At 45.2% G+C, this 25,022-nt stretch overlaps 1 protein-coding gene across 2 annotated transcripts in view; it reads right to left on the bottom strand.

The window, feature by feature from the left end:
* The window catches only part of LOC115194208 (DENN domain-containing protein 4C), an 81,221-nt gene that overhangs the window by 7,731 nt on the left and 48,468 nt on the right, over window positions 1-25,022 (bottom strand). Inside the window, exons 3-25 of one of the 2 annotated variants that reach the window (XM_029753684.1) lie at window positions 23,306-23,558; window positions 22,837-22,906; window positions 20,920-21,089; window positions 20,206-20,447; window positions 19,907-19,973; window positions 19,685-19,743; window positions 18,454-18,598; window positions 18,080-18,255; window positions 17,799-17,899; window positions 17,184-17,402; window positions 13,546-13,691; window positions 13,182-13,220; window positions 12,876-13,009; window positions 11,743-11,875; window positions 9,084-9,290; window positions 8,657-8,785; window positions 8,362-8,509; window positions 7,914-8,075; window positions 7,518-7,643; window positions 6,937-7,080; window positions 5,567-6,741; window positions 2,726-2,930; window positions 2,432-2,535 (exon numbers count right to left, since the gene is read on the bottom strand). In XM_029753684.1, coding sequence (XP_029609544.1) covers window positions 2,432-2,535; window positions 2,726-2,930; window positions 5,567-6,741; window positions 6,937-7,080; window positions 7,518-7,643; window positions 7,914-8,075; window positions 8,362-8,509; window positions 8,657-8,785; window positions 9,084-9,290; window positions 11,743-11,875; window positions 12,876-13,009; window positions 13,182-13,220; window positions 13,546-13,691; window positions 17,184-17,402; window positions 17,799-17,899; window positions 18,080-18,255; window positions 18,454-18,598; window positions 19,685-19,743; window positions 19,907-19,973; window positions 20,206-20,447; window positions 20,920-21,089; window positions 22,837-22,906; window positions 23,306-23,558 — 4,354 coding nt within the window. The remainder of the gene's footprint in view (window positions 1-2,431; window positions 2,536-2,725; window positions 2,931-5,566; window positions 6,742-6,936; window positions 7,081-7,517; window positions 7,644-7,913; window positions 8,076-8,361; window positions 8,510-8,656; window positions 8,786-9,083; window positions 9,291-11,742; window positions 11,876-12,875; window positions 13,010-13,181; window positions 13,221-13,545; window positions 13,692-17,183; window positions 17,403-17,798; window positions 17,900-18,079; window positions 18,256-18,453; window positions 18,599-19,684; window positions 19,744-19,906; window positions 19,974-20,205; window positions 20,448-20,919; window positions 21,090-22,836; window positions 22,907-23,305; window positions 23,559-25,022) is intronic. The other variant, XM_029753686.1, reaches the window with a different exon arrangement.

The raw sequence follows: 25,022 nt of genomic DNA, 5'->3' as shown, positions 1-25,022 counted from the left end.
TAGAGCTCCGAGACAGGATTGTGTCAAGGCACAGATCTGGGGAAGGGTACCAAAACATTTCTGCAGCATTGAAGGTCCCCAAGTACACAGTGGCCACCATCATTCTTAAATGAAAGAAGTTTGGAACCACCAACACTTCCTAGAGCTGGCCACCCGGCCAAACTGAGCAATTGGAGGAGAAGGGCCTTGGTTAGGGCTCCAGAGTTCCTCTGTGAAGATGGGAGAACCTTCCAGAAAGACAACCATCTCTGCAGCGCTCCACCAATCAGACCTTTATTGTAGAGTGGCCAGACGGAAGCCACTCCTCAGTAAAAGGCACATGACAGCCTGCTTGGAGTTTGCAAAAAGTCACCTAAAGGACTCTCAGACCATGAGAAACAAGATTCTCTGGTCTGATGGAACCAACATTGAACTCTTTGGCCTGAATGCCAAGCGTCACGTCTGGAGGAAACCTGGCACCATCCCTACGGTGAAGCATGGTGGTGGTAATACCATGCTGTGGGGATGTTTTTCTGCAGCAGGGACTGGGCAACTAGTTAGGATTGAGGGAAAGATGAATGGAAAAAAGTTCAGAGAGATCCTTGATGAAAAACTGCTCCAGAAAGCTCCGGACCACAGACTGTGGGCGAATGTTCACCTTCCAACAAGACAACGACCCTAAGCACACAGCCAACAAAGCAGGAGTGGCTTTGGGACAAGTCTCTGAATGTCCTTGAGTGGCCCAGCCAGAGCCCAGACTTGCACCTGATTGAACATCTCTGGAGAGGCCTGAAAATAGCTGTGCAGTGACGCTCCCCATCCAACCTGACAGAGCTTGAGAGGATCTGCAGAGAAGAATGGGAGAAACTCCCCAAAGACAGGTGTACCAAACTTGTAGCGTCATACCCAAGAAGACTTGAGGCTGTAATTGCTGTTAAAGGTGCTTCAACAAAGTACTGTGTAAAGGATCTGAAAACTTATTTAAATATGATATTTCAGTTATTTTATTTTTGTATATATTTGCAAACATTTCTAAAAACCTGTTTTTGCTTTGTCATTATGGGGTATTGTGTGTAAATTGATATGGGGATTTTTTTTTGATATCAATTTTAGAATAAAGCTGTAACGTAAGAAAAGGTAGAAAAAGGGGTCTGAATACTTTCTGAATGCACTGTATGTACTCAGTCTTTGTGAGACCATATATTGAGTACGGTAGCCACTTACAGTTGAAGTCAGAAGTTTACACCCACTTAGGTTGGAGTCATTAAAACTTGTTTTTCAACCACTCCACAAATTTCTTGTTAATAAACTATAGTTTTGGCAAGTCGGTTAGGACATCTAAGTATAAACACCATGGGACCACGCAGCAGTCATACCGCTCAGGAAGGAGACACGTTCTGTCTCCTAGAGATGAACGTACTTTGGTGCGAACAGTGAAAATCAATCCCAGAACAACAGCAAAGGACCTTGTGAAGATGGAGGAAACAGGTACAGTAAAACGAGTCCTATATCGACATAACCTGAAAGGCCGCTCAGCAAGGAAGAAGCCACTGCTCCAAAACCGTCATAAAAAAGCCAGACTACGGTTTGCAACCGCACATGGGGACAAAGATCGAACTTTTTGGAGAAATGTCCTCTGGTCTGATGAAACAAAAATAGAACTGTTTGGCCATAATGACAATCGTTATGTTAGGAGGAAAAAGGGGGAGGCTTGCAAGCCGAAGAACACCATCCCAACCGCGAAGCACGGGGGTGGCAGCATCATGTTGTGGGGGTGCTTTGCTGCAGGAGGGACTGGTGCACTTCACAAAATAGATGGCATCATGAGGCAGGAAAATTATGTGGATATATTGAAGCAACATCTCAAGACATCAGTCAGGAAGTTAAAGCTTGGTCGCAAATGGGTCTTCCAAATGGACAATGACCCCAAGCATACTTCCAAAGTTGTGGCAAAATGGCTTAAGGACAACAAAGTCAAGGTATTGGAGTAGCCATCACAAAGCCCTGACCTCAATCCCATAGAAAGTGTGTGGGCAGAACTGAAAAAGCGTGTGCAAGCAAGAAGGCCTACAAACCTGACTCAGTTACACCAGCTCTGTCAGGAGGAATGGGCCAAAATTCACCCAACTTACTGTAGGAAGCTTGTGGAAGGCTACCCGAAACATTTGACCCAAGTTAAACAATTTAAAGGCAATGCTACCAAATACTAATTGAGTGTATACCCACTGGGAATGTGATGAAATAAATAAAAGCTGAAATAAATCATTCTATCTACTATTATTCTGACATTTCACATTCTTAAAATAAAGTGGTAATCCTAACTGACCTAAAACAGGGAATTCTTACTTGGATTAAATGTCAGAAATTGTGAAAAACTGAGTTTAAATGTATTTGGCTAAGGTATATGTAAACTTCTGACTTCAACTGTATATATAAAGTATGATAGACTCACCTCCAGGGCACAGTTCTGGTAGATACTAGAGGAGCTGGTGTGGTGGGATCCTTGGTCTGACCTCTCAGAGTCTGGACCTCTGCCTGGCCTTCCTGGAGTCACATCTACACACACACACACAGAGTATACAATCACACACTTTCAACCATACACCCTTCCACATCTTGTGAGTGTGTTTGTTTATGGGTATACGGGTAATGTTGTTTGTCTTCTCGTGCATGAATAAACAGTGTGTGTGTGTGTGTGCCTACATACTTTTTTATTTATATAAGCTGTGTGTGTGTGTATGCTTACGTGTGGAGTGGGGTCCTCTCCCTGTGTCACTGCTCCCACTGCTGCTGCCCAGGCTGGTGCTGCTCTGGGTCAGGCCGTTGGACACCAGGCCTTGGGTGGGCCCTCTGTGGGTGGGACTGTCACTTCCTCCACCCCCCAACAGCATGGACTCATCCAGCCCGGTAGGGAAACTGTCCCTTTCCCTATAGCCGGGGCCCAGTTCATCCTGGGAAGAGGGGGAAATAAGGCCAAATGTAAACTTCTAAACGATTGTGAACGTTCATGTTACTCACTTGTACAAAATTGAATGCATTCTGCAATAAAGTTTGCAAGATGAACCTGTGAATTGAGATGCTCTGCTTGCATCATTGTCCTGTATATAATGGTGTTTTACAGTGTGGTATCTACAGTGGGGTCCAAAGTTGAGACACTTATAACTGTAAAAATAACTGTAGAAAATAAATAATTCAAATACTTAGCTAGATTTTATGCAAAAAAAAGTGGGGAAATGTAATTATTTTATACTCATACAATTGCATAGAGAAAGAGATTGTGTTTTTTTTTTTTCTCAAAAATGTAGGGGTCAAAATTATTGACACCCGTTTTCAACGGCACCAAACCTTGTTCTAAAATGGTTTATGAGATGGGAGAACACATTGGGAGGGAGTTTCCTCCATACAGAGAAGAGGAACCTTCGTCTGCGTGTATGGACTGCCTTCTTCAATTAAAACCACACGTATTCAATGGGTTTCAAGTCTGGAGACAGATGGCCATTGCAAAATGTTGATTTTGTGGCTCTGGCTGGGCAAACCTCTCCTGGTACTTGGTAAAGTTCATGATGCCGTTGACCTTAACAAGGGCCCCAGGACCAGCGGAAGGTATCGGAACGCAAAACAATATATATATATATATATATAAAAAAATATTTAAAAAAATCACCTTTATAATAAAGCATTGCATGCACTATCCTCGCTTTTGGGCACAAGCATAGAGCAGTTAAGTAGAGGCGAATGAAGAAGTTGCACACATGGGGATAACGTTTTGTAGCCTAGGGTCTGGGAAAAGGTTTGCCTTCTATAAATACATCGCATGCAATTCTACATAACAAAAAAAATGTACAAAAAAATCATTTCATACTGAAGACTTCATTCTTTTATACCTCACAAATGATCGAAATGACAGTCTACTTTGACGCTGACGAGAATCTGAGATCAATAAAGACGACCTTGTCTTGAATCTATCAATAGCCTAGGTGTGCGGAGACACATTGTACAACGGCCCCGTGTTTTACATTGTAAAAAATGTTGTTCGCTCAATAGGTCTATCTGGAAGTTGATAACATATTTAGTGGCCTACAGGCAGATTAGTCTTCTCTTTTCAGCAGGAGCCATTTACTTTCCAATCTGTGTTTTCCCACGATTGTATTTGAAGTATTGCGAAAGGCGTGTTTTGGCTGCATGCTGTTCACTGACAGATTTGCCGCGCATTTCCAACTGTAGGCAATGCCTTGTGATTGGGCTACACTCCACAGCTAGGCAATAATTAAAAAGTCTATTGATCCTCGGTGGCTACTCCCAGTGTAGTCTTCTGAATGACAGACAGCAGTAATTCTAGAACTTGGCAAATGTATTTAAATTTATCAGGGGTGCTGCAGCACCACCAGCATCCTTCCCATGGCTATGATTCTAGAAGGAAATAAATGACTCTGGAGAGATGGTAGTTGCAGGCTCATGTCTAGCAGAGCAGAGAGAGATCATAGAAAGTGAATCTCATTCTAGTTCTGTGAGAGATACAGGTGCGCTTCTCTCTCTCACCACAGCAATGGCCACACATTGGTCAAAAGGCTACAATGTTGCGCAAATCATAAACCTGTTCCGGCAGGATCCGTCTCAAATTAAACATTGGTTATGGGGCTATTTTGCTTCTATAAGTGCAGACCAATTCCTGTATATATATGAATGGACAAACCCATCAATCAAGTGACACTATTAATTACCATGTGAAGACTCAATAGCGCATTGAAGCCAAATGAAGTCGGTTAAGATGGCGTCTCTTGTAGACACAACATGTACAGTTTGAGCTGCTCCAGGAAGTGACGTTGCAGGCTAGCTCAGTGCTGCCCCTCTCACTGAGTAACTCAAGTTGAAGGACGACCAGTACGTAGGCTGCCATAAGCAACTTAATGATCCTTATATGTGCGATTTTAAAATAATCGGTTCAAGGACATACATCTGGTGTATTAGAAGCAATTATTGGTACTATTTTTTGTATTTACACAAAGATCGCAATTTTTCCATTTACTATAATGGGGGGTCCTGTTTTCTGCTAACAATGCCTGCAGTACCACGGTCGGTCTTGAACTTCCATGGCTTCAATGAGAGGAGGGGCAGTCGTTCTCCCCTGGAGCAGATGAAGGATATCAAGGATTTGGAAAGGTTCTGTATGGAGGAATGGTCTAAGATCCCTCCCAATGTGTCTTCCAATTTTTTGAAAGGCTCAGTGCCGTTATCCTTGTAAGGTGTGGTATTAAAAGGTATTTAAAACAGAGGTGTACATTTTTACCCCCAACTTTTTGAGAAAAAAAGTTTTACTTCTTAAACAAAATCTCTTTCACCAAACAATTGTATTAGAATAAAATAAGATTACTTACCTTTTTTTTTGCATACAATATAGCTCAGTATTTGAATTCTTTATTTTATACAATAATTTTTGTTCATCTTTATCAAGGGTGTCAATCATTTCAGACCTCACTGTATGTCATCCGGCTGTCGCAGGTTATTATTGTGCAATTAATTACCATTTTACTTTATCTTTTAGTTAATCTAGTTATGCATGCATGTTCTGCGGTCCATCCCCACTCACCTCGTCGTCAGAGTAAGAGTAGGCTGAGGCCACAGCCCCCCACACCTTGCTGGCCAGGTTCCCTGCCTGCTTCATGCCTGACTTCAACACGTCCATCTTGGGACCCGAGAGCAGGGTGTCCATCTTCATGCCCGAGATGGAATTGATGACCGACCCCAGCGAACCGCTCTGCGACGACCTCACCAGGGCAGTCAGCGGCGACGACCTTGGGCTGGCCACAACACCCCTGGAAGAGGCAGGGCTCCTGGAGGCCTTCACAGCGAAGGTCTTGGAGCGTGTGACTGCTGCGGGGCTGCGTTTAGGCGTCGTGTCCCCGCTTGACCCCCCTGGGTGTTTGACAGGGGGCACGGGGAGGCTGGACCTCCGTTCTAGAGGTTGCTTCACTGGGGCAGCATCCGGGGAAGGGTCCCCTCCCTGGCCCTCCTGGTGGAGCTCCATGCTACAGGATTTGGGGCCAAGCGGGCTCCGGAGGCTCATATACATCTCAATCTCGTCTGCCAGGTTTCGGGACACCACGGCAGGCAGGGATTGCGGCAGCTCCTGACTTGTTACGGAGGCTAACTCCTCATGCTCTGAGACAAGGAGGGAGAGGGGGTCTGCCCCTACCTGCACCTCCTTAATCTCCAAGGTTGGCAGAGAAATAGAGCCCCTGCCCCCTGAATCTCTTTCCTCATCTTCCTCCTCCAACTTTAGACCCATCTCATCCTCCCCTCCTGCCTCCTTCCTGTCACCTTTCATCCTCTTCTCCTCTTTTCCTAGCCCCTCCTCCAGTGGGGTTGGGTCCGTTACTGGCCCCTCCTCCTCTGACAGTTTCCCCAGCGTCGGACCCCGCCCCTCCTCAGACTCCAACTCCAGGTCCTTAAAGAGGGCTTTGGCCGCACTGGGAAGCGGCTTCGTAGGCGGGGGGGTGGTGCCGCCCCCAGAGAGAGCCGCCGCCAAGATCCGTGCATCGGCACCCATGCGGCTGACGATGTGGTCCACACCATGTTTCTCCATCAGCATACCGGCACGGCTCTCGGCGCTGAAGCTGCAGCTGCGCTCCGAGAAGGCCTTCTGGCGCTGGACCTGGACCGCAGGCCCCGCCACCCCAGAGCCACCCGGAGCTGCAGACTTACCCTCAACCGGCAGGGAGATGTCCTCGCTCTGGCTGCGCAGAGAGAACAGCTTCCCAGGGGCTGGCGGTAGAGATGAACACATAGGCATGCCTTCAATACCGGGGGGACATTTTCTTTCCATAATTTCCCCCAATAACCATAAGCAGAGTTCAGTGCTGTTTTGAAGACAAACATGTTACCCCAAATATCAAATGAGTAAACCTCAGATATGAGATAAGGTTTAGATTTAGGTTTGAGTCTGCTCCCATCACTCACCAGTGTCTCCTCTCTTTATGGCGGTATCAAAACTCGCCCCTGTGGACAGTTTGACGATGCTAGGGACATGTGGGAGTGCTTTCACAGGGCTGGGGGGCTCCGCTACAGCCACTGCACTGTCCACCGAGCCAGCTATGCCCCCACCTGACGAGACAAGATTGCACGCCAATGGCGAAGGTGCATGAAGATCAGAGGAATTCAGATATGACGTCATTGTTTTTAGCAGTACCCATAGGGTTTTTAAAGTACAGCGCACGACATGGTTCAACGTGCCAATAAAACCAGTACAATCTACACGTATACTGTGCTACTGCCGATACAAAAACAAATAAGAGTAACGGAGAGCAATGTACAATACTGCAAACTGAGCAAACGAGGCATGTGTGGTAAGTACATGGTGGCCGCCATGTTTATGCACCTTCGCCATTGAATTATTTGTTATTTTATTTATGCTCATCAAAAAAAACTATGAATACAAGGACTGACACACTGCATTCCCATCTAGCAGATGAACTCTCGCCATGACTATCTTATGTTATGCCTGAGATGGGGGACGGGGGACGGGGGGCTGAGCTGGTTACCGTTGTGCTGTGCTGCGGACTTGCTGCACTGATCCACAGCGATTACAAGTGCTGCTGATTGAGCCAAATCCACTAGGTCCTGGTGCAACTCATCTTTAGAGCCGTAGCCTTGATCAGACTGAACTCCTGCGGGACACAAACATACTGTCTTAATCTACCCAGTCTTTTCAGATCTGTGCACTTCTGAAGGGTAGGGACTAGAGGCTCGGAGCTGTAGGTGCCAGAAGTTAGGGTGTTGGAGCTAGAGGCTAGGGGCTAAGGGCTAGGGACTAGTAGCCAGGGGCTATAGACGAGAGGCTAGGGGCTAACCGGCGAGTAGCTAGGGGCTAATAGTTAGGGGCTTGGGGAAGCTGTACATGTAGGGACTTGGTCCAGTGTCTCCAGCCTGCAGTCTACCTCCGCTGCAGTGGTTGTCTGCGGCGTCTCCTATGATGAGGCTGCGTGTGAACAGGGTGTGATCCTCTCCGTTCGCCTCGCTGGAGCTGTCCGCACTCCCGTGGCTCAGCCGGTCGCCGTCGCTGCTCGCCGAGCCACCCATTGACGGGCCTAAATCACTTCCTGTGTCCCAGATCAGAGTTTTAGGTGAGCAAGCTAAAAAAGGGAGCTACTGCACTTAAACATGTAAGAGCAATACAAACAAACAATAAAGCAAGGGAGCCTCTACAGTATATTGTAAATGGAGAGTATTGTCCTACATGCAAGCACAGGTACATTACATAGTTAAAATATATGAAAAAAGTAGAATGTGATATGCATTTGGTGCAACAACTGTGGTGATTGCATTCCAACCTAAGTGATTGACTCTCTCCCATGCTCTGTCTCTGTAGTGTTCGGACACCCTCACCTGTCGTGGTGACGGTGGGCCCTTCCATGGCGGGCGTCCGGTGGACTGCCTGTTTGAATTGAGAGAGAGCGCGCGCCACGTTGCGCACCTTGGCCCACATGAAGAGCCCACTGCGGTTCCGACTGGGCCAGGGGCCTTCCAGAACAGCCTGGAGAAATGAGTGGAGAGGAGATTAACACAGACCTACTTTGGATTGAGGTATTTGTATAGGCTAGTTTAAAGGGATAATGCGAGATTGTTGACATTTTTTAAATGGGAGCGTATGCATGTGTATGGGCTGGTGTAAGTACCCTACCTTGTTGTAGTATCCATAGGTGATAGCGTTAGGGTGCACCCCTGCCTTCTTCATCTCCACCAGAACACGGACGGCCATGACAGGCTGACCGTACACACCACACAGCTGCATCACTACACGGTAACACACCTATGGAGGGACAGACGGTGGCTATGTGTGAGAGGACACAACAAGATAAAAACCGAATGGCTACAGTAGACTTCCACTGAAGTTGTCATCACTGTAGTGGAAGCGATAATAGTAGAACATACACACACATACACAAACACACAAAGACTCGTTCACAAACATTCTCAGACAAATGCACACACACACTTATGTCCGCATACGTCGACAGACAACCAACCATAAGCACTCACGACCCTATACCTACCCCCTCCACACACCCAATAAACCCCAAGCTCCCCTTACCCCCAATTCCCCTCACCTCATCCAGCACCTCCACCTCAGAGGTCCTCATCTTGAGCAGGACGTTGTAGGCCTGTTGCATGGCCCAGCTCTTGGACTGAGCCAGCCTCACCCCCACGGGCAGACAGATGAACCACAGGCTGTAGCAGTGGCTGAACAGACACTTGGCCCACAGCGGAGGGTTGGAGTAGAAGCGCTTGGCCATCTTGTAGGCCAGCTTGATCTCCTGTGGCGGGACACAGAGTTCAGTTCAATGAGTTTTATTTGTCCCTTTTATAGGGGTGGGGGACGTGCACGCAATTGACTGATTATGATTGATTTCAGATGATGTATTTCCGATTATTCTCCTTCGCCATTTCCTGATGGTCAGAGTTGGGAGGAGAGAGTTGGAGTGAGTGTGACTGTGCACGTTCCTAATGGTGAACCTCCCGTCCCTCCGTAGAACAATGGCCAACAAATACTGCTCGTGGCCTTCTGAGGCGAGAGCGTAGACAAGAGCAGCTTAGACATAACAACGCCCACACACTGGCTTGACATCCTGTCCCGACACCCACAACTACACAATGTGTTTGTGCCTGTGGTGAGAATATGCGTGAATATGTTAATATGCCAGACAAAGCTACACATACAGTTCTGTCGGAACTGGAACAATATATTGGCCTCCCACGAAAGAGGGAGAAAAGACAACAAGTATTGTTTCCTGGGAGGTCTATTATTCTAGAAAACAGGTCACAGTGGCCCCCGTTCCCTCTGCGCAGACACACACACACACACACACACACACACTATAGGTCGACCGATTAGGATTTTTCAACGGTGATGCCGATTATTGGAGGTCCAAAAAAAGCCAATACAGATTAATCGGCCGATTTTTATATACATATATATATATATTTGTAATAATGACAATTACAACTTTGCTGAATGAACACTTTTATTTTAACTTAATATAATACATAAATAAAAATCTATTTAGTCTCAAAGAAATAATGAAACATGCTCAATTTGGTTTAGATAACGCAAAAACACAGTGTCGGAGAAGAAAGTAAAAGTGCAATATTTGCCATGTAAAAAAGCTAACGTTTAAGTTCCTTGCTCAGAACATGAGAACATATGAAAGCTGGTGGTTCCTTTTAACATGAGTCTTCAATATTCCCAGATAAGAAGTTTTAGGTTGTAGTTATTATAGGAATTATAGCACTATTTCTCTCTATACCATTTGTATTTCATATACCTTTGACTATCGGATGTTCTTACAGGCACTATAGTATTGCCAGCCTAATCTCGGGAGTTGATAGGCTTGAAGTCATAAACAGCGCTGTGCTTCAAGCATTGCGAAGAGCTGCTGGAAAACGCAGTAAAGTGCTGTTTAAATGAATGCTTACGAGCCTGCTGCTGCCTACCACCGCTCAGTCAGACTGCTCTATCAAATATCAAATCAGACTTCATTATAATAAACACAGAAACACGAGCCTTTGTTCATTAATATGGTCAAATCCGGACACTATCATTTCGAAAACAAAACGTTTATTCTTTCAGTGAAATACAGAACCGTTCGTATTTTATCGAACGGGTGGTACCCATAAGTCTAAATATTGCTGTTACATTGCACAACCTTAAATGTTATGTCATAATTATGTAAAATTCTGGCAAATTAATTACGGTCTTTGTTAGGAAGAAATGGTCTTCACACAGTTCGCAACGAGCCAGGCGGCCCAAACTGCTGCATATACCCTGACTCTGCTTGCACGAAACGCAAGAGAAGTGACACAATTTCCCTAGTTAATATTGCCTGCTGACATGAATTATTTTTAACTAAATATGCAGGTATAAAAAAATATACTTGTGTATTGATTTAAAGAAAGGCATTGATGTTTATGGTTAGCTACATTGGTGCAACGATTGTGCTTTTTTCACGAATGCGCTTGTTAAATCATCACCTGTTTGGCGAAGTAGGCTGTGATTCAATGACAAATTAACAGGCACCGCATTGATTATATGCAACACAGGACAAGCTAGTTAACCTAGTAATATCATCAACCATGTGTAGTTAACTAGTGATTATGTGAAGATTGATTGTTTTTTTATAAAGATAAGTTTAATCCTAGCTAGAAACTTAACTTGGCTCCTTGCTGCACTCGCGTAACAGGTGGTCAGCCTGCCATGCAGTCTCCTCGTGGATTGCAATGTAATCGGCCATAATTGGCGTCCAAAAATGCAGATTACCGATTGTTATGAAAACTTGAAATCATCCCTAATTAATCGGCCATGCCTCTATCACACACACACACATGCCTCGCTCTTCCATCACTGTCCAAATAAAAGCTAGTGTTGGAGGCTGATGCGTGCAGACTGGCTTTGAACCCCTCTGACCTGCTGTAAATAAGTTTCTGCTGGTGACTGTGGTGAGTCAGTTATTGTTATTGGAACCATCACAGCCTGAGAAAATGACTCCGCAGCAGACTGTGTCCATTGCAGGCTTGGTTATTCCCTGACTGGGGAAGTGGTTAGGTGGTCAGTGCAGTACAGTACAGCAAGCTTACAGTGGGTAGAACCAGAACGATCAGGAAAGTACCAGAATTTGTTAGTTTCTTTTGTTGTTTTACCCCCTTCCCTGCAAAGCTGCAATAAAGCAAACTGTTGCACCTGCTTATCTGTCTGACTGTGTGATCGTGTACCTGCTTGGTCCTCTTGGCCAGTAGTGCAGGGCTGCTGGACAGGCTGGCCCCAGGTGTACTACTCCTCAGCGCTGTTATCACCTCCCTGGGGCGGTCAAACAGGTCCATACACAACCGAGGAAAACTTTTATAACTAAAAGAGAGAGAGAGAGAGAGAGAGAGAGAGAGAGAGAGAGAGAGAGAGAGAGAGAGAGAGAGAGAAGAGAGAGAGAGGACAGAGAGAAGAGAGAGGACAGAGAGAGAGAGAGGGACAGAGAGAGAGAGGGACAGAGAGAGAGAGAGGGACAGAGAGAGAGAGAGGGACAGAGAGAGAGAGGAGAGGGACAGAGAGAGAGAGAGAGGGACAGAGAGAGAGAGAGAGGGACAGAGAGAGAGAGAGGGACAGAGAGAGAGAGGGACAGAGAGAGAGGACAGAGAGAGAGACACACAGAGAGAGACACAGAGAGACAGAGAGAGACACAGAGAGACACAGAGAGAGAGAGAGACAGAGAGAGAGACAGAGAGAGAGAGAGAGACAGAGAGAGAGAGACACACAGAGAGAGAGACACACAGAGAGAGAGACACACAGAGAGAGGGACACACAGAGAGAGAGACACACAGAGAGAGAGGACACACAGAGAGAGAGACACACAGAGAGAGAGAGAGGACACAGAGAGAGAGAGACACACAGAGAGAGAGAGAGACACACAGAGAGAGAGAGAGACACACAGAGAGAGAGAGACACAGAGAGAGAGAGACACAGAGAGAGAGAGACACAGAGAGAGAGAGAGACACACAGAGAGAGAGACACAGAGAGAGAGAGAGACACAGAGAGAGAGAGAGACAGACAGAGGGACAGAAAGAGAGACAGAGGGACAGAGAGGGACAGAAAGAGACAGAGGGACAGAAAGAGAAAGAGGGACAGAGAGAGAGGGAGAGAGACAGAGAGAGAAGAGAAAAGGGAGATGCCACAGGTATGAGAGTAAAGCCAATGCAGACCCGCTTCCGATCCTCCTGGCCAGGTGCACAGTCAACCTTTCACCACAGATTTACACATACTACGCTCACACTATAAAACACTACCAGGCTCACTGGTGTTATAGTAACGCCAATGTGTTAGTGGTGCAGCAGGAATTAGAAGGGTATAAGCTCACCTGTAGTGGGCAGGGGGGTCGGACCCTTCCTCGGTGGCGGGGGGTTCTGGGGGCATGACGAAGACGGTGTGCTCGCTCTTCTGTGATTCGTCTAGTTCCATAAGCTTGGTGTCCTCTGAGGACTCACCCTCCACCTATGGAGAGGAAAACATGTCGCCAGAGTCCACACACATGGCCGTACACACACAGACAAATCAAATCACTACAACCAGATCCAAAACCATTCTTCTAATCGATGCATAAAAAGTTGACAGACCCCAGTTGGAAAAGGAGGTGTTAAAACATGATTACGGTGTGAGGGATTACCTTACTGCCTTTGTCGTTGCCTTTATCGGAGGGAAATAGCTGCAGGGGGGAAAAGTGAAAGGAACATATTCAATCAGAGGAAATGAGCCTTCCTCCGTCCGTCTCCCTTGGAGGAATGTTACGACTGAGTCAACAATAAAACACGTAACAAAAAAGGTATTTCATGGGGAACGGTGGAAACTGAAAAAGTCCACAGAAATTGGGTTCGAAAATTGACGTCTGTCTGAGGCACTAGGATGATGGAGGGAAGACATGTTCTTGTCTAGCATGGTCTGGGGGTACATTTTCAATTCACTTCCCGGCTTGATGGGAGTCAGAATGGAATTGGCCCCAGCACTGATCCCTGTTTGTTGTCAATGCTCACCTTCTCAATGCAGTCGTCGAAGAAGGCCAGGCCCGTGTCCTTGTCGCTGACGAACGTGCACTCCTCGATGAAGCGGATGAAGATCTGAGTCTTGGTCAGCTGGGAGTAGAACTTCTGGTGGGTGCGCTCCCTGCTCCTCAGAAACCCTGGGAGAGGACAGAGAGCCAGGTCAATGGGCCTATTTCATAGGAAACACTCAGGAAACATTTCTGCAGCATTCAAGGTCTCCAAGAACACAGTGGCCTCTATCATTCTTAAATGGAAGAAGTTTGGAACCACCAAGACTCTTTCTAGAGCTGGCCGCCCGGCCAAACTGAGCAATCGGGGGATTGCTCAGACCATGAGAAATAGATTCTCTGGTCTGATGAAACCAAGATTGAACTATTTGGCCTGAACGCCAAGCGTCACGTCTGGAGGATACCTGCCACCATCCCTACGGTGAAGCATGGTGGTGGCAGCATCATGCTGTGGGTATGTTTTTCAGTGGCAGGGACTGGGAGACTAGTCAGGATCGAGGGAAAGCTGAATGGAGCAAAGTACAGAGATCCTTGATGAAAACCTGCTCCAGAGTGCTCAGGACCTCAGATTGGTGTGAAGGTTCACCTTCCAACAGGACAACGACCCTAAGCACACAGCCAAGACAACGCAGGAGTGTCTCTGTCTCTGAATATCCCTGAGTGGCACAGCCAGAGCCCGGACTTGAACCCAATCGAACATCTCTGGAGAGATCTGAAAATAGCGGTGCAGCGACGCTCTCCATCCAACCAGACAGAGCTTGAGTGGACCTGCATAGAAAAATGTGTGAGAAACTCCCCAAATACAGCTGTGCCAAGCTTGTAGGGTCATACCCAAGAAGACTCGAGGCTGTAATCGCTGCCAATGGTGCTTCAACAAAGTACCGAGTAAAGGGTCTGAATACTAATGTAAATGTGATATTTACGTTTTTAATACATTTGCAAAAACCTCTAAAAACCTGTTTTGCTACAGTCATTATGGGGTATTGTGTGTAGTTTGATGTCGGAAAAAACTATTTAATTCATTTTAGAATAAGGCTGTAATGTAACAAATGTGGAAAAAGTCAAGGGGTCTGAATACTGTCCGAATGCACCGTATATCACTACATTTTCTTCAGAATGCATTATATAAGAGAAAGTGAAGGTATTCAACCCAGGTTATAGCCAATAAAGCTAGCCATAATCAATGTGCAGCTCTTTCCCCACTGGTTCTGCAGCTTCCATTGGCCTTCATGGACCTAAATGAGGATGCGATCGATGCCTTTCCAAAAAAGCCTACGTCAGTGGAAAGTCTTTACAGCCAATGCCATGGATGATTGATTTCCGACACTGAGCAATCACTAAGTAGACCTGTGAAATAGGACATTTGCCTGCTATGAAGACTTGGAGGAGCAGTCAGATATGGTTTCTGTTGACATCAACATAACGCATTAAATACATTGCGCAATTTAAATACTTTGAGAAATGTGACAGATTGCAAGAAATTAAAATTGGATTTTTCTGATGTTTTAGTATACTCAAAATTCGAAGGCACTCGCACATCTGAGCTATATTTTTCTGCAGGGGCATGGTAACAGTTGAATAAGATGAGAAAAGGGACCCGCACACTGCTCTCGATAGCATCACTGCTCTTTAATAAGCTTTACGTATCGGCCTCACGGCCTTCGTCAGAGCTTTTTAAATCAGCACCCTTATGTAGACCTAGCCCCACCCACATCCGTTCCACACATCGAACGGGGTTGGAGTCGAGGGAAAACAAATCAGTGCTACCAAATATAACAATATGCATTTCAGAACTATTCAAATAGTGTGTACATAAAACGCATTAAACACGTCTGTAAAACCACAATGAGGACATCGACCTACCAAGCAAGTTTTCAGAAATCATTGGGTACAACGCAAGAAAAACGTCAGTGTAATCTGAAATAGGGGCTGAATTCATGTTCACATTTACAACATAACATACATAGGCATTTCATCATTAAGACCTTTAGGAAATAATGTCTGGAGGGTGAAAATCCCAAAACATTCTCTTTTACTCAGAGTATTATTAATATCACCTCCCCTGTCTATCTTAACTTTCTCTATGCCACAAAATCTAAAAGGTAGAAATGTCATGTTTTAGATCATTAAAATGTACTGCGACTGGATAATCCCTGTCGTTTCTCCTAATTGAACTTTTATGTTCACTGATTCTCTGTTTAAGAGAACGAGAGGTTTTACCTACATAGCACAGCCCACATGGACATTTAATAATGTAGAGAACATGAGTGGTGGAACACGTAATAATGTCATTTATTTGGAACCGTTTTCCTGTATGTGGGTGGCAGAAATATTCACACTTCATCATGTTGTTGAACTGTGTGCAACCTCTGCATTTATAGCTACCATTTGGAAAAGGGCGTAAAAAAAGAGCCTGGCTGATTTTCTTTTGTGGTTGGCAGTTGGCATGGACCAATTTATGGCGTAAATTGCGACCTCTCCTATATACAATAAGTGGCGGGTTCTTAAATTCAGCAGGCAAAGCTGGGTCCGATGATAAAATATGCCAGTGTTTCTTGACAGCATCTCCCACTTTTCGCGAGTTCAAAGTATATGTGGTTGTGAACATTACAAAGGGTTCTTTCGCTCTAGTGGGTCTTTTATGTTGCAGTTCATCTCGTGTTTTCCCCAATGCCAAATTAAGAGCTTCATCCACACATTTTGTGGCATAGAGAAAGTTAAGATAGACAGGGGAGGTGATATTAATAATACTCTGAGTAAAAGAGAATGTTTTGGGATTTTCACCCTCCAGACATTATTTCCTAAAGGTCTTTATGATGAAATGCCTATGTATGTTATGTTGTAAATGTGAACATGAATTCAGCCCCTATTTCAGATTACTCTGACGTTTTTCTTGCGTTGTACCCAATGATTTCTGAAAACTTGCTTGGTAGGTCGATGTCCTCATTGTGGTTTTACAGACGTGTTTAATGCGTTTTATGTACACACTATTTGAATAGTTCTGAAATGCATATTGTTATATTTGGTAGCACTGATTTGTTTTCCCTCGACTCCAACCCCGTTCGATGTGTGGAACGGATATGGGTGGGGCTAGGTCTACATAAGGGTGCTGATTTAAAAAGCTCTGACGAAGGCCGTGAGGCCGATACGTAAAGCTTATTAAAGAGCAGTGATGCTATCGAGAGCAGTGTGCGGGTCCCTTCTTTTTCTGATGTGTTAGTATACAAAGTATTCTTCCTTTTTTGTTTTTACATCGACAACCCATTTGTCTATTCTTTTGTCTGTTTTGTGTAGTCTCTTGAGAACTACAAAACAGCGCCTGCATAAGATTTTGTTCTGCGTGCTGCGATGAATTGTCTGGGCAAATAAATGAAGGACTAAGGACTAAAAATTATCCATCCATTCTCCATTGTTATCATGCAGGTCACATAGTGAGTCTGCGGAGGTGGCCTTCTCGGAGGGGGCCTGGGTGATGGGTTTGAGGTAAGAGCGGTAACACACACACAGCCTGTACTAACCCTGTAGGTCGTATAGTGAGTCTGCGGAGGTGGCCTTCTCGGAGCGGGCCTGGGTGATGGGTTTGAGGAAAGAGCGGTAACACACACACAGCCACACACTAACCCTGTAGGTCGTATAGTGAGTCTGCGGAGGTGGCCTTCTCGGAGGGGGCCTGGGTGATGGGTTTGAGGTAAGAGCGGTAGCCCTTCAGGATGTTGGCCATGAAGCGCAGCAGGGCCTCTTGGATCTCCATCTCCAGGGAGGTCATCTTCTTGTGCCAGGTGAAGTCCGCCTCGATGGGGGTCATCTCCACCGCCAAGCCCTCCTGGGCTGTCCGACGCACTGAAAACAGCCACCAGACCGGATAGTTACCTTTCTCGTTTTATTCAAATTTAACATACCAAAGGTGGTCCGATGTCGCTCAGTTGCAACGCCAAGCTAGTGGGTTCGATTCCCAGAAACACCCGTACGTGAAATGTATGCACGCATGACTGGAAATAGGAAATATCTGCTAAAGCAAATATATTGTTATTATATTACATTACATGAGCATATGAAGCTGAACGCACCATTTCCTCATCATCGGCTGGATAGCTAGAATTCTTTCACAATTTATATCTAAAGACAGATATTCATAAAGAATTCACTTCTATATCATACGTACAATTGGTGTACTTTTATCCTGAATGCACTGGCTATGAGAAACCCGCTGAGGTGACTGTGACTATGTGTACCTACCGATGCCCAGCTGGTGGTGCAGGTTGGCCAGGGAGTTAAACAGGCTCTTGCAGGGTTTCTTTGGGAGGTTTTTCCAGTTACTGTGTCTCTTCTCATCAGACCTGCACAGTTGGTTCAGAATAGTGTTTTTGGAATATGCTCATCGTGTGAATAACAAAATATTTAACATGCGATATATGTACCGAAAAACTGTTTGGGGATATCGACAACAGGGTAAAGAGTGTAAACAGATCCACATGTCAAAATGGGGGAAATGCTCCTTTAAAGTGTTTGGCTCTTACAGGTAAATAGTGTTGGTGTCCAGGTCCACACAGACCACGTCCGGCGGGGGGTCATAAAGGTCAAAGTAGCGGGAATCCACGCCCACTATAAAGGGAAAGGGGGCGTTGAGGACCCCCGCCAGGGAGAGCGGGCAGAGGGGGATGTACGGGCACTGCCACTGGAACGGGAAGATCATCTGGAGAGAAATTCTAACTTTTATTTAACATTTTGATCTAACTTTTTAACCTAAAATCAGTCCTACATGGACCACACGCTGTATATAAAAGGCAACTGGATAAAAACTCCAACCAACTAACAATGACAATTTATTCGAATAGTCCTTTTTTTTTTACAACATTTTAAAAGCTGAATGACCATATCCTGTATCACTCACCGCCACTACGGCCTCGGCTACCCCGGTGAGTACAGCGGGTCTCAGGGAGTGAAGCAGGATCTTACTCTCCAGCAGGACAAAGTGCAGCAGCGTGGCACAGTTCTCCGAGCCCAAGTTCATCAGCAACGTACTGTAGTCTGCCCCACTGAGGAGAGGAGGACAGGAGAGGAGGAGAGAGAGGAGGGGATGAGAGGCAAGTTGGGAAGAGAGGAGCACAGAGGGATTGGGAAAACGATTCAAACCAGACTCGGGGATACAACGGCTGGGTCATCAAAGGTTGGATTGGATGAAGGGCAGCCGTCTTTGAAGGGAGGTTTGTAATTGGTACAGGCGCACTGAGAAGGTGTGTGGTTAAATAAGGAGGGAAGGGGTGAAGGTAAACTGGATTGAGACAGAAGATCAGGTTACATTGAGCCCTTGCGACAAAACCTGTTATTTTAAAAACCTTTTCAGGGGAATGTACTTTTCTTTTCAGAGAATAACAAGTTCAAACTTTCCAAAGCAGCAAACACTTGTAAATCTGTCCCAAAGGCACCAGCCAGCAAGTCTTCCAGTGCCAAATGTCATGATCTCTCTAGCTGACCAACAACAACATATTCCACTGTGAAATTATAAATCTGGAGAGGAAAAAGCTTGATGATAATGACGGAACATCTGGTATTTTCAGAACATTTTGAGGTTTGTTGGCAGAATGCAATGGCAGCATAACAGTTTATTTAATATGTACAGGCTGGGCTTATGCACTTAATAATGAAGGACCTGTCCACAATGTGACAGACAGGCAGTGCCGTTTCTGGCAGTCCTAATGCCTGTTTTCTATTGGCTGTTTCAAAGCGTGACTATTTGACCTCGGGAAAACTGACAAGAATGAATGCGTTTTGCATTACCAAACTAGAACCTTTGGAGGGTGCTGGATGATTGATTTTTTTCTAACCCCGGTATTTCCTTTGGAAAATATGTGGTTGATGATCTGCAATGATAACAATAACTGGGCCTCGTTTCTCTTTCTGTTCCTGAAGCCTAGACTTTCACAGCTCTAAACTTGTGGGGAGGACGTACCGTCTGAAATCAAGCTAGGAGGATACAATGACAGTTCTGATTTTTTCATTGTGTGTTTGTGTTCTAAATGCGTGCAAGTACAAAATCAGATTGAGCCTTTGAAACAGCTGATAATGTCCAGGAGACCACACATTCGCATGGATCCATTCAGCCAGCTTTAAATAGGTCGTACCTGAGAGGGAGAGGAGTACACACAGGTTGTGCGAGCATCAATGTGTCGTGTGCGGAGAGCTGAAAGAGAGAAGAAAAAAAAAAATGTCACCCTGCCACGACACCATTTTTTTTTTTTCACACATCAAACACATTCATTCACACAGAAAGGTACAGACACAGAAGCAAAAACACCAACAAACTTCCCTCTCTAACACACAAAAAAAACACTATGACATCTCACTTGGACCAAGATTCTGGGCCTCTGAGGTGAAGGGAAGGACACGTTGTGCATGAAGTGCGAGATGTGCCTGTCAATGAAACAAACCAGCGAACAAAACCACATTAGTCTCTACCAACACCCACCTACCCCTCTCCAAACTATCAAATTTATAAAAAAGTCAAATACATGTATAAAACACATACATCTTGAGCTGCGCCTGATTTAGTTGTCCTGGTACAATGGAACCAATAGTATAGTCCCAAAAGTGCAAACCACAAGCTAAATCAAGCCTCCAACATGACAAACTACGCAATCCTTACTTTTCGATGGGCAGCGGGTGGGGACCCGAGACGGACAGCTTGTAGAGGAACATGAGGAACTTGCGGAAAGACTCGAAGAAGGGCCAGCGGGAGAGCAGGCAGATGCACTTGTTGGTGTTGACCGTCCGGTTGGGGATCATCTTCTTCTCCACTGTGGTGAGCAGGCCCAGCTGCACCTTCTGCTTCTCACTGAGGAGATCTATGGGGTAGGCCTCGTAGAACTGGATGGCAGCGCCGTACATCTGGGACAGATCAAATTATAACAGATCGATTCCTGTGTTAACATAAGGGATGTTAACAAACGCCCTTCGCGCATTTTAATGATATGGTAGAGTAGCGTTTGTGCACACTTTACACTAAATTGCTAAATGCGTTTAACGTTGAACGCCACCCGTCATCTCAACTGGCATTCAACCATTTACACAACAAAGTACAATTTCATTACTCTAGCTCAGAGAGATGTGACGTGGTTTGGGACAAAACCAAAAGTTTGCTCAAGCGGCAGCTGACATTGAGGTGCATTGAAACACACAGCCTGATGAGGAAACAAATTATTCTACCCATTCCCACAGTCACCCAATGTCACATGCAGCTCAGGAAGTGAGACTTGAATGTTGACTATTACAGCCATCCATAACAGCCATCCATAACTATCTATTCACGATTCAATGTAAATCACGTTAACTGATATAAGGCCATTGCTGTTACACCTACCTTTTCCCCAGAGGAGTTGGTTAACACAAAGGTGGAGAAGACGGGCAGAGGGTAGCGTGTGTTGGGGGCCCAGCACTCGATCTTAGCCCCCATGGGGAGGCAGAACAGGGGCACAGACTCAGACAGGGGGAAGGACTCATAGTCATCCTCTGGGTAGCGGAAGATGAGGCCTGGAGGAAAGAGAGCAATCAAACAATCTTTTTTATATGGCAAGTGACACATAAGACATACACTGAGTGTACAAAACATTAAGGACACCTGCTCTTTCCATGACATCGACTGACTAGGTGAAAGCTATGATGCCTTATTGATGTCACTTGTTAAATCCACTTCAAATCAGTGTTGATGAAGGGGAAGAGACGGGTAAAAGAAGGATTCTTAAGCCTTGAGACATGGATTGTCTGTGTGTGCCATTCAGAGGGTGAATGGGCAACACCAAAAATGTAAGTGCCTTTGAAATGGGTACAGTAGTAGGTGGCAGGCGCCACTGGTGTGTGTCAAGAACTGCAACGCTGCTGGGTTTTTCACACTCAACAGTCTCCTGTGTGTATCAAGAATGATCCACCACCCAAAGGACATCAATTCATGTAATTTATTTTCATTTTCATCATTTCATTAGGGTACACTGAAAGCACTATACTACATATATAAAGGAAAATGATGTCTACAGATCACACTACACAATAACATCTATGAAGTGAAAACTGGAGAAGGGAAGGAAGGACAAAAATTGTCTCACTTGGCTGTTGGAATAAAATCAAACCCCTTTTCCCTTCGTCATATTTTCATTGACATGAGCCAGTGTGCTGAGATACAGAACACATTATTTTCAAAGCATAACACTTTGCTGATCAAGGCCTGTGTCACCCATGGCCTTTTGTGAATTCCAGAGAACGTTGTCAAAATAAAGCGATCGAAAGAGTAGGCGGGGTAGGAAGCAGTCTGCCGAATAAAAAGCGTCACCTCACAGGAAGAAGGCCTAGTGGAGATAAGGCGCATGTGAGCAGTATCTGAACAGGGGCCTGTCTAAGCCAACACCCAGCTCTGACCTCAGAAAGCAGCAAGTGCGAGACAGGGAACAACTCTGCTGTATTTACAAGAATGTGGATACTGGTACATGGAGGGAAACCAGCTGAATAGGGCCTTACAAAATGTCTGATTCTGGGCTAGCTGTCCTCAGAAACATTACCTTTCCTAGTGTATAGTAAGAACACATGCTATTCTATTTTCCATAAGAACCTGTTTGGAGGTCATTAAAGTGAAAAACCAAAACGCGAAAAAGAGGGCAATTGCAATGGTGCACAATGACACCGCTTTCCACCTTGAAATAAATTGGGACCAGAAATAAGGCTTGGAATGCTGATGAGAAACACTCGGAGCATTAAGAGTTCCGAGTTGCCGTGAGCCATTCTCATGCGAGGCTCTGCCCTTTTCCAAACTCCAGATAGATGCACTGATTTGAAACTAGGACTGTGTCCCAAATGGCACCCTAATTCCATATATAGTGCACTACTTTCGACCAGGGCCTATTGGGAACAGAGTGCCATTTGAGACGCAACCCATATCTTAAGATTCAGTAGAGCGACAAAACCCCCCCCAAATGAATCGTGCCATTTTCCAGCCATCTATTCCAGGAATCATCAGTTTACAGGTGTTTGAGTGACAGATAACAGAGCTGGCATATACCAGTGCATTTAGTCTTATCTACAGCACACGGGAAAGCTCCTGTCAATTCAGATGAATCATAAGAGATCAACATACGATTACTTTGAAGCCGACTCAGGCGCGAAGCAAGTGGAAATATATGGTAAACAGCATTGAACAAAGGCCAGGAAATAATAACTATCCGTCAATGTGAACAAAACAGGCAGGCCGATGCGAAAAGATGGTAGATTAGAGACAACAATGAAGACTCACCGGCTTTGTAATTGATGGAGTTGGACGCGGACACTGATTTCTTGTAGCACAGGAAAACACTGGAGCCCCACTGGAGGATGAAAAATAAGACCATCTGAGTTTGGGCTCAAAACAACATTTTCAACAGGACGTACTCGGGGTGAGTGCCATGGCCTCAATTTCAAAATAGGTATATTCCAGCCCCGTACATTCCCCCCAAACCCTCCTTTTAAGGAGAAGATCCTTTCAGGGATTGAAATGTTGCAAACCATAAAAAAAAGTATATATATATATATATATATATGTGTGTGTGTGTTGGAGAAATTGAGCATGTGGGTTTAGTTCATTACCAATGGTAAAGGATATGACATCTGGCAGATGATTTTAACCACAGTCATGCGTGCGTACATTTTCGGGACTCAAACTCACAATCCAGGCGTTACAAGTACCATGCTCTACCAACTGAGCCACAGAGGACCAGAGGACTCACCATGCCACAGTTGAGGTTCTTGTCCACCTTGCAGAAGGTGTGCGGCGGCGTCTCTCCCTTGCTAGTGACAATGACGCAGATGTCGGTGACGGCCAGTGAGTTCTGGGGCTGAACGGGCGGCGCGCGGCGGAAGGTGATGAAGATGCGCTGCGAGGTGGCAGAGCTGTTGTTGACGTTGGCACAACGGCCGTACGGCGTGGCCTGAATGACCTCACAGCCCTGGATGAGACGCTCCTTCCCTTCGTATAACACCCTGTGAGAGAGAGACAACCATATGAGTCAATGACTATGTACATATTCACATACACCCACACGTGCATTAATACATACAACACCAAACACATTCACTAATGAGATCTAGGCCAGAATCATCGTAGAGCACCCGAGACACACACACTCAACAATATGAGCCAATGATGAACACATATTCATGCACATCCACAACACATTCCAATCAAATTTTATTGGTCAATACACGTTTAGCAGATGTTATTGCGGGTAAAATGCTTGTGTTCCTAGCTCCAACAGTGCAGTAATATCTAACAATACACAAAAATCTAAAAGTAAAATAATGGAATCAAGAAAAATATAAATATTAGGACGAGCAATGTCGGAGTCCGATGTACAGTTGAAGTGAGAAGTTTACATACACTTAGGTTGGAGTCATGAAAACTCGTTTTTCAACCACTCCACAAATTTCTTGTGAACAAACTATAGTTTTGGCAAGTCGGTTAGAACATCTACTTTGTGCATGACACAAGTCATTTTCCCAACAATTGTTTAGAGATTATTTTACTTATAATTCACTGTATCACAATTCCAGTGGGTCAGAAGTTTACATACACTAAGTTGACTGTGCCTTTGACTGTGCTTGGAAAATTCCAGAAAATTATGTCATGGCTTTAGAAGCTTCTGATTGGCTAATTGACATCATTTGAGTCAATTGGAGGTGTACCTGTGGATGTATTTCAAGGCCTACATTGAAACTCAGTGCTTCTTTGCTTGACATCATGGGAAAAATCTAAAGAAATCAGCCAAGACCTCAGAAAAAAAATTGTAGACCTCCACAAGTCTGGTTCATCCTTGGGAGCAATATCCAAGTGCCTGAAGGTACCACGTTCATCTGTACAAACAATAGTACGCAAGTATAAACACCATGGGACCACGCAGCCATCATACTGCTCAGGAAGGAGACACGCTCTGTCTCCTAGAGATAAACGTACTTTGGTGCGAAAAGTGCAAATCAATCCCAGAACAACAGCAAAGGACCTTGTGAAGATGCTGGAGGAAACAGGTGCAAAAGTATCTATATCCATAGTAAAACAAGTCCTATATTGACATAACCCGAAAGGCCGCTCAGCAAGGAAGAAGCCACTGCTCCAAAATCGCCATAAAAAAAGCCAGATTACAGTTTGCAACTGCACATGGGGACAAATATCATACTTTTTGGAGAAATGTCCTCTGGTCTGATGAAAGAAACTGTTTGGCCATAATGACCATCGTTATGTTAGGAGGAAAAAGGGGGAGGCTTGCAAGCCAAAGAACACCATCCCAACCGTGAAGCACGGGGGTGGCAGCATCATGTTGTGGGGGTACTTTGCTGCAGGAGGGACTGGTGCACTTCATAAAATAGATGGCATCATGAGGGAGGAAAAGTATGTGGATATATTGAAGCAACATCTCAAGACATCAGTCAGGAAGTTAAAGCTTGGTCGCA

The sequence above is a fragment of the Salmo trutta genome, chromosome 5 (assembly GCF_901001165.1).
Source record: "Salmo trutta chromosome 5, fSalTru1.1, whole genome shotgun sequence".
Classification (NCBI taxonomy): domain Eukaryota; kingdom Metazoa; phylum Chordata; class Actinopteri; order Salmoniformes; family Salmonidae; genus Salmo; species Salmo trutta.
Note: the sequence above shows the minus strand (reverse complement) of the source record. Positions and strands in the feature narration are given on the sequence as shown.